We start from the raw sequence: 23,100 nt of genomic DNA on the forward strand, positions 1-23,100 counted from the left end.
ATTTGTTGTTATCTTAGTGACAATGGACACATACCAGTTGTCCTTCAGGAGTTGACTTTCAGGTTCCAGCAGATTTCACTTGGCAGAAAGATATTCCTTCAAAAAGTGAAAACATTTACTAAACATAATTGATGAATTTAAAGAAATCCTTTTCTGCCATTTGCTATAAATACCAGTGGAGGCCAGTGCTTAGCAAGAAAATTCTTTAGTAGGGCTTGTTTGGATCAAAACATGTCGGCATTCTTAATTGACAGGTGCTAGGTCTGTGTGTGGATAATTAAATTTTTACTCTTGTTTGAAATGATTTCTAAAGAAAACCTTTTTATTTTATACATTATTATTATACCTGTAGCCTTATAAAATAGCATTTTAAAATGAGAATTTCAAGATGTAGCCTAGAGACCAACTGAAGTAGTTAGATAGTTTGATCTATGGTGGTATAATGAGGGCCTAAGAAAATAAAAGGATAATTTATAAATAGCTACCAACTTATAATATGATGAATGTAACCAGCCAGTTGTCAAACTTGGCTTCTATCAGGGAACTTCTAACAATTAGCCACTGTGTAACTTTGGTACAGACACCAAAGATTATAGCCTGAGGGCTACACAATTAGCTAAGAAACTATGGAAACACTTAGAAATTGGATAATTTTATATAAAGATCCAGATTGTTGGCTTCCTTTGGAGGTGGAAACTCTGATAACACTGGACTCACATTCAAGCTTGCCCATCCCCACTCCCATAAGGAAATAAACATCTCATTGCTGCTGAGCAGTGGGTTATGTACTTTTGAGGCAAAAGCTCTCTGGTTCTCCATAGTTCCACCTGTCCTTTTTTTTTTTTTTTTTTTAAGCACATAGTTCATTTCACTCACTTTAGGTAGGTAGTTCTTGTAGTAGTTCGATTTTGCAACTACTGCTGTAAATATGAATATAAACCCATACAGTATGAGTTGTCTTAGAGGGAAAACTTTGCAAATGAATAATTCTCACAGAATCATTTGGCCTGGCCAAATAGTTATCAGAAAAATAAAGAAATTGAATAATGCCTTACTGGTTTAGAATTGTGTTTGTATGTGTATCTCTATCTATATCTGTGTATCTGTGTGTATGTATGTGTGTGCACATGTGTGTGTGTGATATGCAGAGTGATTTCTGAAAAAAGGGTGACTATAGGTATTGAGATAAAACATTCCTCATTGTGGGGTATTAATGAAATCTCTTTATATTTAGCCAAATGCCCAGATGGGATTTAGTTAAAGCACAGAATAACCATCATCTCTTCCTTGGTTGCTTTCAAAAATATCTATTATTTGGTCCCATTCTCCTCAGCTTAATCTGGACCATATATTGTAAAATGCCTGCAAATCTGAAGCTGTTTATGATTTTCCATACTTCAGTCTCCACAACGATGTGCAACAGACATTGATCTTTTCCTAATGCAGTAATAAGCTGGAAGCATTTTTCAAACATGAGCACTTTATTTGCTTTATTATCGTCAAGAACAATAGGAAATGCATTTGGCCAAGGTCAGGATGAGGGGAACTCTGAGACTTGTGCCAGAAAGCCTTCTGATCCTCTGGTTCATTAATGACATCCATTTGGCTCTGGCCTTCCCTGATTTAAGATATGAAGTATGTTGATGTTTCCAACTGCCAAGGCAGTTGTTGGAGTCTGAATCTGTGGGTCAATTCCATCTTTTTAAGTACACCATTTCATTCATAGACTCTTAGAACTGGAAGAGAGCTTAACACGTGATCCAACTCATTCATTTGCTTCCAGGCAAGAGAGCAATAAAAATGTCTCAGGAAGAGAATGGTTTTTTTCATTTGTCAAACTTCCCAAGTATAGGGACCTCTGGTCTTTCTTGTTCAATATTCAATATCTAAATATAATTCTCATCAGTCAGTACTTCTTAATATCTAACTGAGGATCTCCCAGAAAAATCAAATCCTCCTTTCTATTATAGTGTCTAGGATGAGTATTCAAAACTTAAAAATTAAATTCCAAGGTTCTAACTTTCAGCCAACTTCTTTTATTTCTCCAGTGCACCATGCTGTTTTGTTGTCTTCAAATTTTCTATACCTTTCTAAAGGTACTAGTGCATTAAGAAAAACATACCAAGTAAGAATTACTGAGAAAAATGACAATACATTTTTATCTTTCTGTGTGTACATTCCAGGTTTAGAAGTACCAAAAGAAAAACAAACCCTGATTGATACATGATTATAAAGTATGTTGTAAATTTATGTATTTCTTCACTCAATATTTTTGATTGCCTCCTATGTAGCAGACATGTGATATATAGTGCATGTGAAATGATGATTAATACATTATTAAAACATACACCAAAATCATTTGGCTATGTTTTGATCCTTTGAAGGCGTTTTAATTAGTATGTCCTTTCTCACCATTCCTTCAACCCTCAAATTTTTGTGGAATTAAGCTGACTATATGTAAATAAGTAAAATCTTTTGATGTTTGCATTTAGGCCAGGCTGTGTTTCAAAAATAGAGAGGGAGAGAGACAGCAGACAGGAAAGACTAAGAAAATTTGGTTTGGAAAACTGCAAGGAGATTTTCATGGGAAATTCTGCCACCTCCTATGTGAGGTAGTGATAATTGGAATCTTTACTCCCAACATCTAGCCTTGTGAATGGGAAAGTGTGTTTGTTTTTTCTTGGCACACGTTGGAATTGAAAGATTCCTCTTGGCATGGAGGCCCATTCTGAGCAGCCCAGCAGTTACCCTCCCAACTAACCCCTCATGTAATAACTATACACGGGAAGTCTGTCGGGAAATTCATGAGTTGGTACAAAAACAGACTTTCCTTAGCCAAGTTTATATATTTGGCACCTGAAAATATCATTGGTTTCCTATATTCCTCAACACTCTTCACTCATCCTAATTTAAGAATAAAAATACATGCTATGAACTTCCCTCTTGAACAACACTTCAGATGTACAGTTTCTCATTGGCCCTCAGAGTATGCACTTTCCCAACTGTGAATTTCTTTGACAGAAAATTTTGATATGTTTAGATGTGTATATAACTATGTATACATACATATATAACTCTCCCCCAATCTTTAACATTATATATCAATTAAGCATGAATCTCGAGTGGCTGCTTATTATGAGCTAATTGTTCAGAGTAGTAAAATAAAAATATCTTGGAATATTTGGCTTGAAAACCACATGTGAGAAAATAATGCCTTTCATAACTATTTTGTTTGCATCAATGCAAACTGAATTTATAGTCATCTTGCTGAACCAAGGTAGAATGGTTATTCTGAAACCATTCAAGAGATCAAAGGATGATAAATAGAAATTAATTGTATAGGAAACATTACTTATTTAGTGTGTCTGTCATTTATAGTCTTCATACTTGTCTCTTTAATTTTAGTGAATGTCGTTTATATATACACACTTTCTTATTGTCACTGCCACTCATGATTCTTCTACCTCAGTTTTTCTCATGAGGTCTTAAATTCCTCAAGAGTCTAATTGTCAACTCTGAGAGAGGAAAATTATATATATATATAGAGAGAGAGAGACAGAGTCTTGCTCTATTGCCTGGGCTAGAGTGCCATGGCATCAGCCTAGCTCACAGCAACCTCCAACTCCTGGGCTCAAGCAATCCTCCTGCCTCAGCCTCCCAAGTAGCTGGGACTACAGGCATGTGCCACCATGCCCGGCTAATTTTTTCTATGTATTTTTAGTTGTGCAGCTAATTTCTTTCTATTTTTTAGTAGAGACGGGGCCTCACACTTGCTCAGGCTGGTCTCGAACTCCTGACCTTGTGAGCGATCCTCCCGCTTCAGCCTCCCAGAGTGCTAAGATTACTGGCGTGAGCCACCGTGCCCAGCCAAAAATTTTATATATTAATTGGGTTGAAAATGTGCCCTCAGAGGCTATGTGCTGTTGTGGATGTCTCAGGGCTCAAGGCAACTGGGAATGCAAACTCTGGTGGTTTTGTGCTTTTTTTCTCAATTTTAAAGTTTCTACAGAGCTTATGTCTTTCATAATCTCTCCTATTTTCTTTACTTTTACTAACTTTCCTCACGAATTTTTAGCAGCACAAGTGGCGGATGAATGAGGGTTAGCAATGGTATATAGAATTGGTTGAGAAGGGGATGGAAATCACTATATTTTCTTTATTTCACATCAGAGTCTGAATTCACCTATTTTAGAGTATCCCTCTAACTCCTCTCTTATGTTCTTTCATTGCTTATTTATTCCACTAAAGACTTATAGTGGAGTCATTAGCCTCCACTGTGTTTCTCTCCATTGACTAAAACAAGGTGACTGTGGCTTACTACCAAGCAACTTAAAAACCAGCTTGTTTAATTTCATATTTAGTTCGTTTTTACAGGGTACTTTTAATTTCCAATAAATAACATTTGGGCTTCTGTTTACACAGAGCATCCCATGGGGTGCTGTGCACTGTTTTTGCAATTAGTACCATGTTTAACTTGTCATTGCCAGTGCCATAAATATCACAGTGTCACAAGAAATCTTTCAGTTCGGGAGATTTGAGAATCTCTCAATATATAATAAATATATTTACTAATATAATAAATATTATATATTTACATTTAATCTCTATTGAACTGATTTTATTCCTACCTTTTTTTTTTTTTTTTTAAACACAGAGTCTCTCTCTGTCACCCAGGCTAGAGTTCAGTGTTGTGATCATAGCTCACTGCCGCCTAGAACTTCTGGGCGCAAGTGATCCTCCTGCCTCAGCCTCTTGAGTAGCTGGGACTACAGGCATGTGCCACCACACCTGGCTAATTTTTTTTTCTTTTGGTAGAGATAGGGTTAGGCTATGTTGTCCAGGCTGGTCTCTAACTCCTGGCCTCAAGCCATCCTCCCACCTTGGCTTCCTAAAGTGCTGGGGTTATAGGTGTGAGCCACTATGCCTGGCCTTCCTACATATTTTATGTGTTAGGTATAATTCTCTTTACACATGACCTGAGAGTATATAATATGTTCTTCGTACTAGATTTACTTTATTTTGAATTTCAACTTTGCCAAATTATAATGATCACCAGAGAAATATTATTAAATACCATGCTTGTCTTTGGTACCTTGTAATTGGTTCTCAGAATTTCTGCTTGAGTCTGGTAAAGCATTTTTACTGTCTTTAGTGAATTACTAACAAATTGGCCAGGACTTAAAGTTTTCCCCTATTAGAATAGAATTTCCATAAGCTTCTCTTTGAGCTTCATAAACTCTTCCTAGGTTGCCCATGTGATCTAGATTCACACATACTCAAACCAAATGACCTCCTGGCTCATAAGTCACATTTTTCTACCACCTATTTTCTTTTCTTTTTTTTTTTTTCTTAACCTATATTCTCTTTGAAATCTGTCTGCTTTTTGGTCATTAGACTTTGCTATGTATCTCCTTGGAATGAAACGAAGTGACTATAAGCTTTCAACCCAGCAACTTGTAAACCTGCTTGGCTGATTTCATATTTAATTCATTTTTACAGGGCATTGAATTTTGCATAAATAATATTTGTGCTTCTGTTTATACAGAACTTCCCCATGGGGTGCTGTGCACTGTCATTACTATTATTATTGTGTTAAACGTATTGCTGCCCGTGTCACATTTAATTGTGAATTAGTAGAATCACTTTTCCTGATGTTGATGTACAACCCCATTGCATGTCTTTACCGACTAATTCATAACTTTATTCACATGGGAAGGCAATTTCGAAAAGGATAAAGGGAAGAGTCACCTGACTTAAGTAGTCACAAGACAAAAGATAGTTTCGATAGGCATGCGTACACCACAGTTATATCTTTGTCACTAGTTTATGAAATTTTTAGCAGGCAAAAAGAAGGAAAGAGGAGACTTTCTTTTTCTCTTTAAAGACAAGTCCCTATGTTTAGCAAATTCAAGCCAAGCATGTACTCATGCGTGCATGCTCTCTCTCTCTCTCATCAAGCCAAGAAATAGTGCCTTTTGAATAGGAGACTTCCTTTAATTACATTGGGGAAGTGATAATAGTAGGTATTGCATGTTTAATGTAATGTTCTGGTTGCCCCTTTTCTTTCTTTCTTTCTTTCTTTTTTTTTTTTTTTTTTTTTCCTTCCCTACACAGCCACCTCATCTTGAGCAGAAATAAAAGGTTCAAGGCTTGTCAGCATCAGTTTATAGATAGCTGTTTAAAAATAATGAGATATTGGGTATTGTAAGGCTCAGGGCTGTCTTGCCAGACTCATTTATTTCCATTCACCTTTTGTCAGAATTGCAGACAGAAGACATTCAATTAAAACTTGTCACCTGTTGCAGATGACCTAATTTGTACTTGTATGTGTCATAGATTAGGGCTCCGTGCTTCACACGAAGCAACTTTACCTCTGGTAGAACAACATCTCCCCTGCTAAATATTTTGTTTATGGTTATTTAAAATTTTTGTCATTTCAATTTCGGCTCCAATCCAGATTATAAATTTAGCACATGAGCCTCAGAACCAGCCAAGAGCAGTCAATCACACCATGGAGGGAAAGGGAAAAGAAAAAAAAAAAAATAGAAGGGACTTCTTGGGGATTATGTCCTATGCCCAGAAATCCACAAATGTATTTTGAACTTAACTTGAATCTGAAAAGGAGGGGAAGCCTTTGTAATTTCCTATGCAAGCCTCACATGTTTAATAGTCCAGATAGCTATCAGGAGACCAAAACGAAAGACTTCCCCTTGCTAATTGTTAATTCATCTGTAGAGCAAGGAAGCTTTAATGTGAGTCATGGCTTTTATCTCTTTTAGTGACTGAGGACTCAGTTTAAAAAAAAAAAAAAGCCCGCCTAATGGATATGCATTTTCTCTTCCTCTGTGATTTTTCTCTTTTATATCATCAGACATTATAGTGTTTGCACATGCAACCAAGCAATTTCCAAAGTTCTTGAATTGTTGTCATGATATTCCAGCACAAGTAAATGTAATCCCTGGCCAGGAGAATCTAGCGGAAAATCAGCTGTGTGTGCCTCCCTTCTGAACTCTAAAATTTGGCTAGAATGTCGCTGTCATTCCACAGCCCTGCCAAAACACACCTTGCCTAAATTTGAGGAAGAACCAGGAGCAAGGAAATTAAGATCTCTCCTCTCAGTGGACAAGCAGAGGGATGGAATCATTTTATCACTTTTGGTTTGTTCACAGTCTCGTAACTCTAAACTTTTTTTTAGGAGAAGTCCCCTGACGGAGTTGCAGATGCAAAATAGCCCTTCCATTGCATAAGAGTGTTCATTTTTTCCCCCTCCTGCTAGTTTTGTCATTCTGCCTACCTTTTACATGTGCCGCGTATCGTGTTGCAAGTATTGTTGCCCTTAATAATTGGTTTTCATCTGCCTGCACTTCTGATTTTGTAATATATACCAAATGTTCTTTTCCAAAAATAGACTTTGATGGCAGAGAAATGGTACGAACACAGTGCCTAATCACGTGGGTTCAACAGCCATTCTCCCCAAGTCTCCCACTCCTGGTTCTGCCTCTTCCTCTTGCTACTTCCAGTTTTCTCATCTGCAAAATGGGATAATAATAGTACCTGCCTCACAGGGTTGCTATGCGGACTAAATGTGTTAATATATGGAAAGCCATTAACCCATCGTCTAGCATATGATAAGTTGTCAGTAACCAATGACTGCTAGTAACTGGCTACTATTTTGGTATATGCCAAAATACTTCATGCACAGATGGATTCATTGAATTAATAATGAAGACATTGCTTGGTAAGGAGAGGTAGGTTTGAGAAGTCAAAGGCTGTCGAAACAGGAAGAAAGGGACTAAATCATGAAGCCATATTTAACAGTATCACTGTGTATTTTGAGAAGGGGCAATATGATTACAGAAAATTATCTAGAGATTGGTTTCTTTTATTGTCTTACATGATCCTCAAGAATTTAATATTGTTTAAAAAAAAAAAGGGAGAAGACAGATTCTCCTTGGAGTATACATGTGAATATACAAATGACTTTTCACTCATATCCTTACTGAGGAGCCTAAAATCTGCACAGCTACTCTGGGTTAAACTGGTGCATTCTGTCAGGATATTGCCCCAAAGGAGAATCTCCTCAGAGGCTGCCACTAAAACTCCCGCTGCTGTGTCTGATACTGCTAATCTCCTTTTGCTGCTTTTCCTACAGCTCCTCAAAGGGATTTGCTCTATCCTCTGTGTATGATGGTTTCCTCACAGAACTCTTAGGGGAATTCAAGGGCGCCGTCAGAAATTTCTTTTCCTCAAGGGAAGGAGGGAGGTTGTCTTAGGCAGCAAAGGGACCTGCAGTATCAGGAAGACAAACGGTGCAGGAAAAAATTCTCACCCTTTTTACCCAATTATTCCAGAAGTCTTGCTTTTCCAATCTGCTGCCGATATTCACCTACAACCCACGTTTGATAATATTTATTTAACACGACTGTTTATTTAGTGTTTATTACCTTCAAAATATTTAAAAGTATTACTTTAATAATAACTGTTTGCATTTTTCTTAAGTCTTCCAGGGATCTGTGGTGAAGTAATGCTTTTTAGAAACTTTTGTTTGGGGACAATATAATAGATGTCTTCTCTCTAAATTAGGAAAGTAGGCTAGGGTATCCTTCTGTAATTCTCCAAAGGGGAGGTTTTTTATTATCCTATGAAATGCCTCTGACTTTGTGTTATTAAAAATGTAAAAAATACTTTTGACTTTGGACTATAGAATATTACGAAAATTTGCATTTGGGCATAAAATGTAGGCTTAAAATATGCTGACCTAAGAGGACCTTGTGCTGAACTGTCTTCTATTGGTGTTTATTTGCCTCACAGCATTTTTTTTTTCCTCCTTGCCCTACTCTTGCTTTCTCAATTTTGTAAATTCTGACAACGTATAAGATTTGTAATTCCCTTGTGGCAACATACGCACATGCAGTATTTGGAAGAAGAAGCAATGTGAAATGTTCTATTAGGTAGGTAATGCCAACTCTTAAAAAATCTTTAAAAAAAAAACAGATAATGGTAGTCTCCACATGAATAGAAAATCCAATTGCCTTAATTAACTTCAAATCCTGTCAAATGTTGAACATTGCGGATATCTTATTTCCTGGGAGAAATCTTACTTTTAAACTTTTTCAAAAGTGCTTTACAAGTGAAGTCTAAACAGAAATTGTTTGTATTTAAGATTGTAAAAGTATAAGGAGATAGGCTTTGTCACCTTTAGGGGAAATATTTGGATTATATTGATGTTTGTTTATGACAAATCTGGATTTCTGAGGTTCTGATAGTAACTATTATTATTGTTTGTTCCTATTAAAATGGTTAGTGTGAGTCTTTTAAATATGTTAGGTTAATTGGATAATTATAAATTCTCTACTTTGTATTGTGTATTCACAGCTAAACTCTGGGAAAGCATCTTTTTTAAAATAGAATTTTGGTTCATTGTTGTATCTCTTCTAATATAATCACAGATCTAAATTATATTATTAGTGACAAGAATGAATAGTAAATAAAATGAGATAGCAGCTATTTCTATAAATTATAGACATCAAATAGTGTTAATTATTTGGCTTTTATCCTTTAAATTACCTTACGACTCCACCATACCTCCAGTCTTTTTCCTATAGAATTGAGGCAGGATGGAATGTCAAACTCTATATGGATAGATGTTCAATAAATGATCATGATGCAAAATATATTTCAGTAAAATAATATAGCAGTATTTCAACAAAATAATGATGTGATTAAATCCTCATTATTTTTACTTTGCATTTTAAGGTTAACAAAATATTTATTTCATTTCAATAGATTTAGAGGGTAAAAATGCAGTTTTGTTGGATGGATATGTTGTATAATGGTGAAGTCTGGGCTTTTAGTATACCCGTCCCCTGAATAGTATACATTGTACCCAACAGGTAATTTTTCATCCCTCACTTCCTCCCACTCTCCCACCTATAGAGTCTCCAGTGTCTATTATTCCATTCTGTGTGACCATGCACACCCACACCTATCTCCCACTTATAAGTGAGAACATGCAGTATTTAATTTTCCATTCCTGAATTACTTTGCTTGGGATAATGACCTTCAGCTCCATCCAAGTTGCTGCAAAAGACATTATTTCATTTTTTTTTCAATGATTGAATAGTAGTCCATGGTATATATATATACCACATTTTCCTTATCCACTCATCAGCTGGACACTTAATTCCCTTTCTTTGCTGTTGTGATTTGTGCTGTGATAGACATGAGTGCAGGCATCTTTTTGATATGATAACTTCTCTTCCTTTGGGTAGATACCCCATAGTGGCATTGCTGGATTAAATGGTAGATCTACTTTTAGTTCATTGAGAAATCTCTGTGCTGTTTTCTGTACAGGTTGTAATAATTTACATTCCCACCAACAGTGTATAAGCACTCCCTTTTTACTACATACATACCAATATCAATTATTTTTTGACTTTCTAATGATGACCATTTTGACTGGAGTAATCTAGTATCTCATTGTGGCTTTAATTTGGATTTCTGTGATTAGTGATGTTGAGCTTTTTATTCGTTTGTTTTTAGAGGCAAAAATCTTACTCTCTGGTCCAGGCTGGAATGCAGTGGCCCAATCATAGCTCATTGCAGCCTTAAATTCCTAGGCTCAAGTGATCTTCCTGCCTCAGCCTCCCTAGTAGCTAGAACTATAGGCAGGTAGCCACCATGCCCACCTAATTTTTAAAATTTCTTATAGAGATGGGGTCTCATTATGTTGGTGGTCCCTAGCCCCTGGACTCAAGCAATCCTCCCGCCTCAGCTTCCCAAGGTGTTGGGATTATAGGCATGAGCCACCATGCCCAGCCTGAGCACTTTTTAATATGTTTATTAGCCATTTATTATTAGCTTCTTTTGAAAAATGTCTATTGATGTCATTTGCCCACTTTTTAAGTAGGCTTATTTGTTATTTTTTTCTTACTGAGTTAATTGAGGTCCTTATAGATTCTGGATAGTAGTCCTTTGTCAGATGCATAGTTTGCAAATATTTGTTCCCATTCTGTAAGTTGTCTTTACTTTGTTGATTATTTCTTTTGCTGTGAAGAAGCTTTTTATTTTAGTTAAGTCCCATTTGTTTATTTTTATTTTTGTTGCATTAGCTTTTGGGATCTTTGTCATAAATTCTTTGGCTAGGCCAGTTTCCAAAAGAGTATTTCCTAGGAATTCTTCTAGAATTTTTATAGTTTTAGATCTTACATTCAAGTCTTTAATCCATCTTGAGTTAATTTTGTATATGGTGAGAGATAGGGATCCAGTTTCATTCTTTTTCCCAGCACCATTTATTGAATAGGATGTGTTTTCCCAGTATATGTTTTTGTATGCTTTATTAAAGGTCAGTTGGTTCTAGGTACATGGCTTTAAGGTTTATAAAATATTTTAAATGTGCATTTTTGTGATATCTGTGACATATTATTACTAGATCATTATTGCAAAACATCAGGGAGCATATTCTCTTTATATCCATCTTATATTTGGAAAAGCAAATAGGTTAAGGGACTCATCAAAGTTTACAGAGCTGTTTATTGAAAAAGCCAGAAAAAGAACTGAACCATTGTCTTGCACATTATGCTTTATTTTCTTTGACATATTCTTTACATAATGTTTAAGAAAAAAATATTATCACAATTGAAAGCATTAAAGTGAGAAATTTTAGTCATCACAAAATCATGATTAGAGATAATGGACCAAACTCACAGGGATTTATAGATTAATAATTAGTTATCCTTAATTTTGATATATGCAGTGCTAAAAATTTTAGACCAGAGAATACAAGAATTATCTATAAATTAGTTGTAGTTACAAAGAATTATCTAAAAATATTCTTCTTTTGTGGTTTTTATTATCTTTCTCTTTCTCTCTGTCCCCTTCTCAATTTTTTTAATGAATATATATTTATTTTTTAACTCAACATAACATTTGCATATATTCCTACTAATGAGAAATCATGGCTTAAGTTTATATCCAGGCAATTGCAGTAGCGGTAGAATTTTCATTCAATGTGTTTGATTTACAGGATTTCAAACTTCAATAGCATTGGTCTTTTGCTAAATACTTTTGTCATTTGCAATCTACCTTTTCTCACTATGAAATTAGCTTCCTCATAAGAAGTGTTGTATCCCAATTATACAGTTTGTTTTCTAGTGAGTCTTCTTAAAAGTATGAGAGATGCTTTTCATAATCTGATGTTTGATTCCCTATAATCCTGTCTCATTTGTGACATGGTGTTTTAATGGTATTAGTGTTTTTATTTTTTGTTTTTCTGAAAAATCATTTAAAAAAGTTATAGAGATATCGTAATAATTTCTGTACAGCATTTTATCAGATCATTTAAAATAACATTATTAAATTTAAGTACATGTTTTCAAAGATATACAAATAAAGAGACTGTTAAGTGTTTTTTCAAGCTACTGAAAAAAAAAGGAGAGAGAGGCTCTGTCCACATGTTTGAAGATATATTTTGAGCTGATTTAATTTTTAGACCTATGTCACTTGTGTGTAGGTGTGTTTATGTGATTGTCCCTCCTGGGGGAGGGAACTGGTACCACTAGGTGGGATTTTCCCCCCAGAGCAATTGAATAGACTGATGAATAGTTTTAATATGATGTAAAAGCAGTTGCAGCTCTGTGTTACTAGGATTTTGGTTCAAACGTTTCACTGAGCATGAAGTCAACTAAACCAAATAATAATGATGAAAATAATAATACCACTAGACAATGAACAAAAGACAGATTTTGAAAAGAGATTAAAAGCAGTAGAAATATTGCTTACTTGGTTTGAGTGTTTGAAATCGTCAAGATCTTCTTGCTTTTGACAGAGAATGAAAATTTCATGTTAATTATTATGATCTTTTAAAATATATTGACTCTAGAAATGTTTACCATTAACTGTTATCTAAACTTGGTGGGGAAACTTTTCTCCATATTGAGTCTCTGTCAACATTTACTGTATAATTAATTTTTTTATGAGTATCAATATCTAGTTTTTTTTATTCTACAGAGTATCATATAAGTAAAATTACAAGTCATAAAAGAATGCTTTGTCCAGCTGATCTTTATTTTAGGAAGTGAAGTATAAAATCATGGCTTATGTGAAAAATATTGAATATTTAGAAACTGGAGAGATGTATAGTTGAAATGAATGGATATATGGGGAGGATAATATGGATGTACGAATATATGGACAGATAGTTATTGATCTACCCACGCACAGGAGAGGATAGAGTGGGAACGTAAGAAAGCACCCCCTTAGATTTTTGAGGAGCACGGAGAAAGTAATATGAATATTTTTCAAAGTCAGTTTTCAAAGTTGAAAGGAAATGGAATGGAAAGTATTTGACAATTCTTAAAGAGTATGTCTCTACAAATGAACAAAGACCCATAATACTTAATAAAAATTCTGTCAATTGATGATGGATATTTTTTTGTTTCATGGTATGTAATAACTAGCTTTCAGTGTTGTACTTTCTCTGTAGACTTGGCCCAGTTGGCTAAGCTGTTTGGTGGCTTTCAGGTGATATGACTGTGAGTCCAGATTGTTCCCTGCCAGGACCTTGAGTCAAGTCATTCATCCATGGTCCTCTTCTGTGGGCCTTCATAATGGACAAACTCCATTGTCAGAAACTCACCAGCTCTGACTCTGGGTTGGAGAATATGTACTGTATATAAGTATATACTGCTAATGATGACTACATTCCCTGACAAGCACCACAAGCCCAATCATGATTTATTCTGTGAGCTATCTTCATTCCAACAACTTTAAAGATGTCCCAAAATATTTCCCCTCTCTCTCTAGCTTTTGCCTGTCCTTGTTCTCTCTCCCCTTCCCCTCTCCCCCCGCCTTCTCTTCACACCTCTAATAATATCAGATTAAATGTTCTCATTGGATTGGAATTGGATGACAAACATCTGAGGATATAACTAGTGTCATATGCTTTTAATTTTATAATATGATTTTGAATTTTAAAAACTCTTACAATGAAACAGGTTTGAATATGTCTTCGATATCCAGATAAAATGTTACCACCTTAAACTGGAAAAATATCTTGAAAGTTTTGAAGAAGAAGAGATGAAGAAAAGAGAACACATGATAAGAGGAAGGAAGTAGAAGGTGTTAAACTTTAGTAAATATAGAAACAATAAAAATAGACATTAGGAATTAGAGCAACAAATGAATAGCTCTACTAAGGCATGAAGTGCTTTAAAAGCAGCAATAAGGAAATGTAGCTTTTTTGTGACCCAAATGCATGACAATTTTCAGTGAATACTTAAAAACTGTACCTAACTTCCTTGGTTTTTGATATTTATTTGGTTGACCTACTTAATTGCTCTTGAAGTCTCCTGATTTCATTTAAACTGTACTCTGATGCTTCAATGTGATCATTCAGGCTTTATCTAGAACCAAGTGTTTGTGTGGTCCACTAAAAGATAATCAACTAGTAAAGTAGTATTATTAAGATAATATAAAAAATAGTGTTTTCCTTTATCTTATAGAGCACTAATAATTCTTAACATTTGAGTAATATATTCACTGTAAGTATTCACACAGATATATATCAGCTTTTCTCAAACTGTTTCATATAATTCAGATAACCCACAACTCACATGTTCCACATGACATTAATAAGTATTCCAAAAAACAGGCTCTTTTGTTAAATTGGTTTGCAAAATGTTTCATATGCTATATATCTTCCTCTTAGAGTTTTATAGAGTCCATTTGCATATTAATGGCTCTGAGAGGCCTTTCAATAATATAATAATACTGATGATGCTGTTAAACCAAATCTATTTCCTAAACAGTTTGAGAAATGACAAAATATGTACAGTGAATTACATGGCTGAATTTATTAATGGAAAAATGTTACACTGTTATAGCAATTAAGGTATAACCTAATATCACAGTCTCTCCTCACTCTTACAAATAATTGTCCCTTTATTTGAGAAAGATTTATATGGTCATGTCCTAAAGTTTACAAATATAGACTAGAAACTAGATTATTAATAAGCACTTCCCCACCACTTCCCTATATGAATGAAACTTTCCTGTACTTTTAATCCCTTTCTTCCCCTTTTGCTTTTTCCTTAATCTTTTAGCTCCATTGCCAAAAATACCTTTCTGAATCTGGATGCAGCCCATCACTGTTTGGGAAAACGTTTTATTCATGCTGGTCTGCTTTTATCTACTTTCCAGCTTCATTCTTTAGCTCTGTCCTGTTAACATACCTTTCCTTCTTCAGGAAGCTCCTCTTTCTATACTGTGTTCAGCCCAAACCTGCTCTGTGTTTTCTCACATATGACAAGAAATACAAACATGTGCCAAAATGTAAGCAACATTCCCCTTATGAGCCATATTGACATTATTTTTTTTTTTTTCTGAGACAGAGTCTCACTCTATTGCCCAGGCTAGAGTGCCGTGGCGTCAGCCTAGCTCACAGCAACCTAAACTCCTGGGCTCAAGCAATCCTCCTGCCTCAGCCTCCTGAGTAGCTGGGACAACAGGCATGCGCCACCATGCCCGGCTAATTTTTTCTATATATTTTTAGTTGGCCAATTAATTTCTTTTCTATTTTTAGTAGAGACAGGGGTCTCGCTCTTGCTCAGGCTAGTTTCGAACTCCTGACCTTGAGCGATCCTCCCTCCTCGGCCTCCCAGAATGCTAGGATTATAGGCGTGAGCCACCGCACCTGGCCCATATTGACATTTTAATATGGAACAATTCTAGCATTGCACAGGACTGAATCTCGTGCAGTGCGATGCCAGCCCCCCACACGTGATGCTCCTTATTCAGTTTCACAGGTCCATATGGAGGCCTCTGGCAGACTGGAGGAGGGTTGGATAGCTCTTGGTCTACTGGTCTACCTGGTCCTACTCATTGAGCTTTCAAGAGTGACTGATGAGGAGAATACAAAATGCCAATGTCTTTAATTTGAGAAACAACACTAGCACCAAATAACAGCTTCTTTGTATTAATCCACACGGAAACCCATCTTTTCATTGATGTGCACATAGTAACCTTAACGGCCTTGCATAAAATGTCTTTCAGGTATCTGTTTTTCAAACACTGGCAAATCCAATTTAGCCACCACTTATTTTTGTTCTTCTCCTATCCCTGGATCATTCTGCATTCTACTCTCTGTCACCAAAGTGCCCCTGGGGATATTGTCTATGTATCTGATTGGTCTCAAAGATGTTTACCTGAACAGTAAACCAGTGCCTGTCTTTGCCTACAGGAGTGCGTCTTGACAGAGTACGTGGAGGTCGGCAGAAGTATAAGCGCAGAATAGACGCGGAGAACAGCCCATACCTGAACCCTCAGCTGGTTCAGCCAGCCAAAAAGCCATGTAAGTACAGCAGCTGTGTCTGGCTTCCCGGAACATGAAACCCTCCCAGTTGGCTCTTTGTACACCAGCTTTGGCATGCCCATCCGTACCGACTCCAAGGAAACTTCTCTTTGTTGGAGAACAGTGGCTCTATTCCCAAGGATTGTCTGTGAGGAGCACCAGCAACTCAGCTAATTATCTTTTTTTCTTCTTCTTCTTTTAGAGATGTTTGTGGTTTTCTCTCCCCAGCCTTTATTCACCTAGTCATTTTGTGGGAGCATGAGCATTTTAATGCATAGCTTATATAGTGTGAATTTTACATTTACTGGTTATCTTTATTTGCAGAGGTACATAAAATGGATCATACTATGATCATTAGTTCATTGGAGCTGTTAGTCTCAGATTTCACAAGAAAGTGATTTTTGTAGTTTTCACTAAGTAAATGAGTTTGACTGCTCAACCTCCCAATGAAAATACATTAGGGGCCTCATTAATTTGGAGCTATAGAAGGTTAACACACTAGCTAGCAATAGATTAAAACAAGAATGGGCCCTACTAATAATAAGCATAGGTTGCTGGTTCCATCTGAGATGCCCTTATAGGCATTATGAACTGTTTTTAAAGAGCCCATGGTTTTATGATGCCAGGTTGCAATTTGAAAGGATGACTGGTACATTGCTAAAATGCAAGCCCCATTCTCTTTGTCATTAACTAAAAAGAGCTGGAATATAGATTGAGGCAGTAACTGTATCCCATTTTCTGAAATATCAGTTAATAGTTGTGCAACAGAGCTAGCATTTTGGGATGTTTATGCATAGGATTCATACTAAGCACTGAGAAGTGCTTTGGTGCAAACAATTCTCACATTCAGCTGTCTTTGTCTAAGAAGACACAACCAACACTCACCGTAGGAAGTTGCCTCTATAGCACTTACCAGAAAAGGCATGAGTAGGTTTTGATCCGCTTTCAAGGGAAGAGAAAGTGTCCACTCCTTATTCATATTCTCCAGGAGGGGTCACTGCTGTGTGTCACACATGTGAGCATATGGGACTCTGTTAAATAAATAAAACAGACCCTGAACTGTAAATGAAAGGACATTTTAGCTATGTCAAAGGAAAAACAACCAGTTTTACATAAAATTAAAGCTTAAGTGAACATATGGCATAGTTTCCTTTTGCCTTTCCAAAAAACATTATGTTGATTATACCTTCAACTGTCCAATCTGGCATCTTCTCCTCAGTCTGCATAAGCTGTTTGGCGTTCTGGAAATACAATCTAGTACTGCATTAAGCTGATTTTGCACATTATAATAAAAAAACTTTCTGATAATACAATAAAATGCAATAAACACTAATGCTTAATTTCATTAGAGGTTTAGTTTTCCTGAATTCAATAATATACAGACTGCCCGTTTCTCATGTATCATAGACAAACATTGACTGAAACCATTGATAATTTCCTCTACTGAAAGAAAAATGAACGCCAGCCCATTTGTAAGTGGACATAATAGAGAAACACCTGTGGTTTTCTTTGTAAACCTGAGATATTGGGAAGTGGCTTGTCAAGTACCTTTAAGAAGATTACAGCAATTTCAGTGAGCTCCATTTGTCTGAGATAAAGAGGGCTCCTAATAAATCATTACTCATTATCTAAAGGCCTCTGTGTTAATTTTCCTTAGTCCATCCAATTAGTATGTTTTTGTAACAAACATTTATAAAACTTAATTTTCAGATCCTGTCAGATAAGTGTCAAGAGACTGTGCCTGGGCTTTGCCAAGAGGCTGGGGAGACTTCTGGACCCTGGCTGATTGTGTACTACAAAGGCCCAAGAATGGAAATTGGGTTCTATTGATTCTAATTAGGAAAACATTAAATACGATTTACCTAGAAAGTGTGCTGCCGGCTATTCCATTTTCTGAATTAGGGGAATTTCTAAGCTCCAACCAAATTTCTCTCAACCCTCAAGTCAAGTATCCGTTGACTTGGGTTAAAGCTAGTACCTTTTCCCTATACTAAAAAAAAAAAATTAGAATCATGATTTCTTCCAGCTACAATTTGGTGCCCTTTATTATTGCATTTTCTTCTAATCCTGAGAATCTAGTGGGTGCTGACAGGTTTTGTTGCTTTGTCAGAGCAATGAAAGTTGAGACTTTCTCAAGCATGACTAAAAATACAGGGTGTTGTTTCTGTAGCATGGACGAGAAACAAATGTCATTCTTTGCAGATCCTGCAAATTAAAAAGAATCTCTGTTTAATTTTTAATTTTTTTTTTCTAGAAAATATGGTATTTGGGAATACTTCCTCCCAAATCTGCATATTTAATTTGAGGACAATTGAGTACTGCTGCCGATGACTGCTTATCTGTTGACTACTTGAAATCAATATAATTAATATGGCAGCCATATTAGTAAAGTTTAAAAATTTTATGTCAGAAAAAGTGTTAATTAAAGCTTGAATAAGTCTCATTATTTCATGACAGGAGACTTAAAAGCATGCTATATTCTAAGTTATGTGAAGTCTTTTCTTTTCAGGTTAAAAAAGTTAAAGACTTAGAGTGAAAGGCAAATGGTCTGGGAAACACAATGAAAACTTTGGCTTTGTTCACCAAAAATCCCCTATAATGCCCTGATTTTCTAAAGTAATACTACATAGACTATTTAAATATGGGGGTTCATTCTTACCCATTTGTATCTCTTCATTTAGAGGAAAGTATAAACTCTAAAGCTACATATAGACATTGAAAATAGGGCCGCCAAGAAAAATCATTCTGTTAGTGAGGTTTTACAGCCCCTTCCATAAAGCCTCACATGCCCCTGAGCCATAAAACACATCTGATGTGATGCTTTCCATTTGTCTCTAGTGTTTATTTTATGAAGGATTTTAAAAACATATATCACAAATTTCAGACAGATAAATCTGAAACAGAGAATGAACTAAGGACAACCGATGAAAATAGAGGATGAAAGAATTGGACACACAGAAGAGAAAATACTATGAAATTTAAGTAGGAGTATTTTTATGGACACTGATAGTAGCTATATTTGGAAGGTTGACTGGGTGTGTGGGGAGGGGGAGAAAAGAAAGAAACTCCTACTTAATGCATCCCACAGAGATAGAGTTATATAGTCAGTAATTCACCCAGGCAGAAGGGCTCTGACCTATGTTCTTCTTTAAAGGAATTAAGACAATTAATGGCTTTCATGCCCATTATGACTATGGGTATTAGTAGTGCTTTGCCTCCCACATTATGGTACATATTTCAGTGGTTTACTGTGGGTTTTTATTGTAAAACTGTTGTATACTATTTAATCTACTTCCCCAAATCCCACTTAAGAATCAAAGAGCAAACCCAGAAAGCATCTAACTTCTCTTATCTGTTCGCCATAAAAATTTTCACTACAAGACAGATGCTTCATTCCAGCCAAAGCAGGTAGAGCAAATAAAGGCATGCATTCTGTTATGACTGCAGTGGCTTAGTTCATGTTACGAGTTTTCCTGAACACTGTTTACTATGCATATATTAAACCATAAATGGAATATTTGGGGCTTATCGTAGGCTGCTTGAGTTATTTTTCAAAACACAAAATACATTAGGGTTTATAAAAGAGGGATGATACTCCTAGTGATCTTGTAGTGCTCTGGTCTGATCCTGCAGATAACAAGATTGTCTCACATTTGTTGGTGGCTGAACCGGAGAAGATCTATGCCATGCCCGACCCTACTGTCCCTGACAGCGACATCAAAGCCCTCACTACACTGTGTGACTTGGCCGACAGAGAGTTGGTGGTGATCATTGGATGGGCGAAGCATATTCCAGGTACATTTTCTGAACAGAAAAAGAAAAGGTTGCAATCAATTACCTAGGTTATGTATGCAGATTTGGACAAATCCAAAATTTTCTCATTAGGTTTTTGTAAAAAATCTCTACGTCTGTTTTTAATCACACTTAATTCAGAATCGTGCTGATCCTAATGGAATCATAAATGTTTATATATTTGTGCCACCTTGAGATCTTGTTATTTTTTTCATATATAAAGATCCTATTGCCAATGTGAGATAAAGAGATCATGACTTCTAAAAATGTTGCTTTATTCCTTTTAAAATTCTGAGCTTTTTCCTAAGGAAATACTTCTATTTTTTTCTTTTCACTTTAAAAAATGTTTTTGTCAACAGTAGTCTGATGTACTTTTTTCCGTTTAAGAATCACTCATTTTGTTGATCATGGTGGCTAGTTATATTGAATTGTTATTCAAATATAACTTTCACAAGCTTTGCTTTGGTTTACAATTAGATATTTATCATAAATTTATGTATAACTTACAAAAATAAATGTTAAACTGACATAGTAAGTTTTCTCATACAATAACTTAAAGTTAATATTTTAAAATATTCTATTACCTCTTTTTTCCTTGACCCATCCTGTAACAGTAAGCATAGACTTGATCATAAGTTTTGAGAATTTTAGTACTCTGCTTGACGTATTTTTTTTACTTGTTCGAACTTTGGTTTTCAAATAGTTTATAAGCAAGTTTTTGAACGATGAGTGATATTTTTCTGGTACAGTTAACTTATTTCTGCCTCCTTAAACTAGTTTGTCTTTATGCTTTGAATGCTACAGTAATTTCTTTAATCAAATTGATGGAAGTCCCTTTCCCAGCCCACACTGAAACCAATTTATTGGTCATGATACGCCAGCTATGTTGCTAACAGTCGTAACGAACTGTCAGGCTATATCGCAGTGAGGCTAATTTGAAGTCATTAGGTGTGCAGCGTTCAGGCGACAATTTGTTACAGTGGTTAGCAACACAGCTGACATTTCTGAATGGCTTTGTTCGTTTCAGTTCTAGATGAGGCCAAGCAAATTGTAAACTAATTTAAACATCACTCTGTATTATACCAGCTACTTTGTCTTACACTGTTTGCTAATAAAGCCCCCTAAATTAAGTCAAAACTAGTTAAATAGGTGAGCTTGAGTGTATTTCTTAGAAGACACCTACACAAGGATTACTAGATCTAAAAGGAGGATGAGAATTTGATCGTGTGATCCCTGATACCGCATTTGGACTGTAATTACATCTCTGTGACTTTTAGAAAAATATTTTTTTTTAGAAGGGCTCTACCGAAAGCTGTTAAGGCATTTTGGTAACGATAGCAGTGGGAACAGCCGGAATTGGCTTCAACATTATATGAAGACTCATTTGGAAGGAAAGTGTTATTGAAAGGTTTTAGAGCAGAAAGAAACAAAGCTGACATTTGTTGTTGAAGTATCCAAAGACAATTGATATATATTATATCATTTATATTAGTAGAGTACATCATTATGTATGTATACATATATGCATATGTACAATACACACATGTATTTAAAATGTCATTGTTGTAGCCCAGGGTTTCTCAGCCTTGAAACTATTGATATTTGGATTTTGTGGTGGTGGGGAGGGGTGTCCAGTTCATTGTGGGATGCTTAGTGGCACCCTTGGCCTCTATCCACTATGGCACCCCTGAGTTGTGACGAACCAAAATGTCTTCAGACATTGCCAAATGTCCTCAGGGATTTTGCAAAATCAAGCCGGCCTCACCCTCCTCCTCACAATTGAGACTCATTGTTCTAACCCAGGAATCAGGTATTACTGTCCTCAATTCAGAGACAGGGAGATTTGAGACAGAGAGAGATAAAAACACTTGCAAAAGTTCACAAAGATATTCGGCACCTTCCAAACATATATTCAGCATTGCTTCCTGGAGTAGAATGGGGATATTTTAGTCACCAGTTAATTGCATTTGATTGAAAGAACTATTTCAAAATAATAATGATGATAGTATCATTGTTATTAACAGCGACAGCTCGAAAGGCTCTGTCACTATGATTCCAAACCACCCTTTATTGCAGAGAATTCTGCTCAGGTTCTCCCTGATTTAAAAGATTTGTTAAACCAATATTTTGATATCATACAGACATGCCATAATAAAGCCCAATAAAAGTCAACAGTTCCTTCCAAGGCTTCTGGTAAAGAAAAGTTAATAATAAATTTGCAGGTCCATTTGTGCATCTAAGTAGAAATGTCAGCTCACAAAGGAACTTGTCACAGTGAAGGAGCTCCAGTGACTTTCGTAGAGATGGTAACTTTAAATAGCTATGAGTAATACCATTTCCAGTGGTGGAAACAATTACTATACGATTATGTGTTCAGTCTTAAGCTGAGGCTTAGAACTGGTGGGGACTGACGTTAGTCTCTCTCCATAGCAAATGCCAGAGGAGTTCACCGTGGAGTGATGATTCATGGCTCTGATTTTCGTGAGACCCGAGGGTGTTTTAAACGATTGCAAGGAGTATCTTGGCGTGTCAAGAGAGGGATTAGCAAAACAAGAATTAACTGAAATTTTGAAAAACTAATTTTTTTAATAATACCGATGCCATACAGTGTTTTGAGATGGAAGGACAAGGTGCTTACAGTATCAAGGCTTAGCCTGGGTTCAGGGAGGTTGGGTAATACAGGACCACACAGCAGCTCTGTGGGGCACTAAATAGGGAAGTAAAGGCAAAGGGAAAGTAAAGATTAAAGTCACATATCTGCCTTGATGAAAAATAAAATCATGTTCTTGATAACATGAACCAGTCTTGATGACTAGGGCCAGAGCCGGAATTAAAGCCAAATCAAAGCTGAAATTCCACTTGTCTTAGTCTTAACTTTAAAACTCTTTGTTTTTGTAAAGCTTGTATTAAAATTTAAGTGAAGGTTTTTGTTTTTTTTTTCTGATATCCCAAAATTTAAA

General features: G+C 35.9%; 1 protein-coding gene across 9 annotated transcripts in view; it reads left to right on the forward strand.

Annotated features, from left to right (window-relative positions):
• ESRRG (estrogen related receptor gamma) overlaps positions 1-23,100 on the forward strand; it is a 594,335-nt gene that overhangs the window by 516,386 nt on the left and 54,849 nt on the right. For all 9 annotated transcript variants that reach the window (XM_012745582.3, XM_012745576.3, XM_075997052.1 and 6 more), the window contains 2 exons: positions 16,238-16,348; positions 19,982-20,143. In XM_012745582.3, the coding sequence (XP_012601036.1) occupies positions 16,238-16,348; positions 19,982-20,143 (273 nt within the window). The remainder of the gene's footprint in view (positions 1-16,237; positions 16,349-19,981; positions 20,144-23,100) is intronic.

Source organism: Microcebus murinus, chromosome 23, assembly GCF_040939455.1.
Source record: "Microcebus murinus isolate Inina chromosome 23, M.murinus_Inina_mat1.0, whole genome shotgun sequence".
Classification (NCBI taxonomy): domain Eukaryota; kingdom Metazoa; phylum Chordata; class Mammalia; order Primates; family Cheirogaleidae; genus Microcebus; species Microcebus murinus.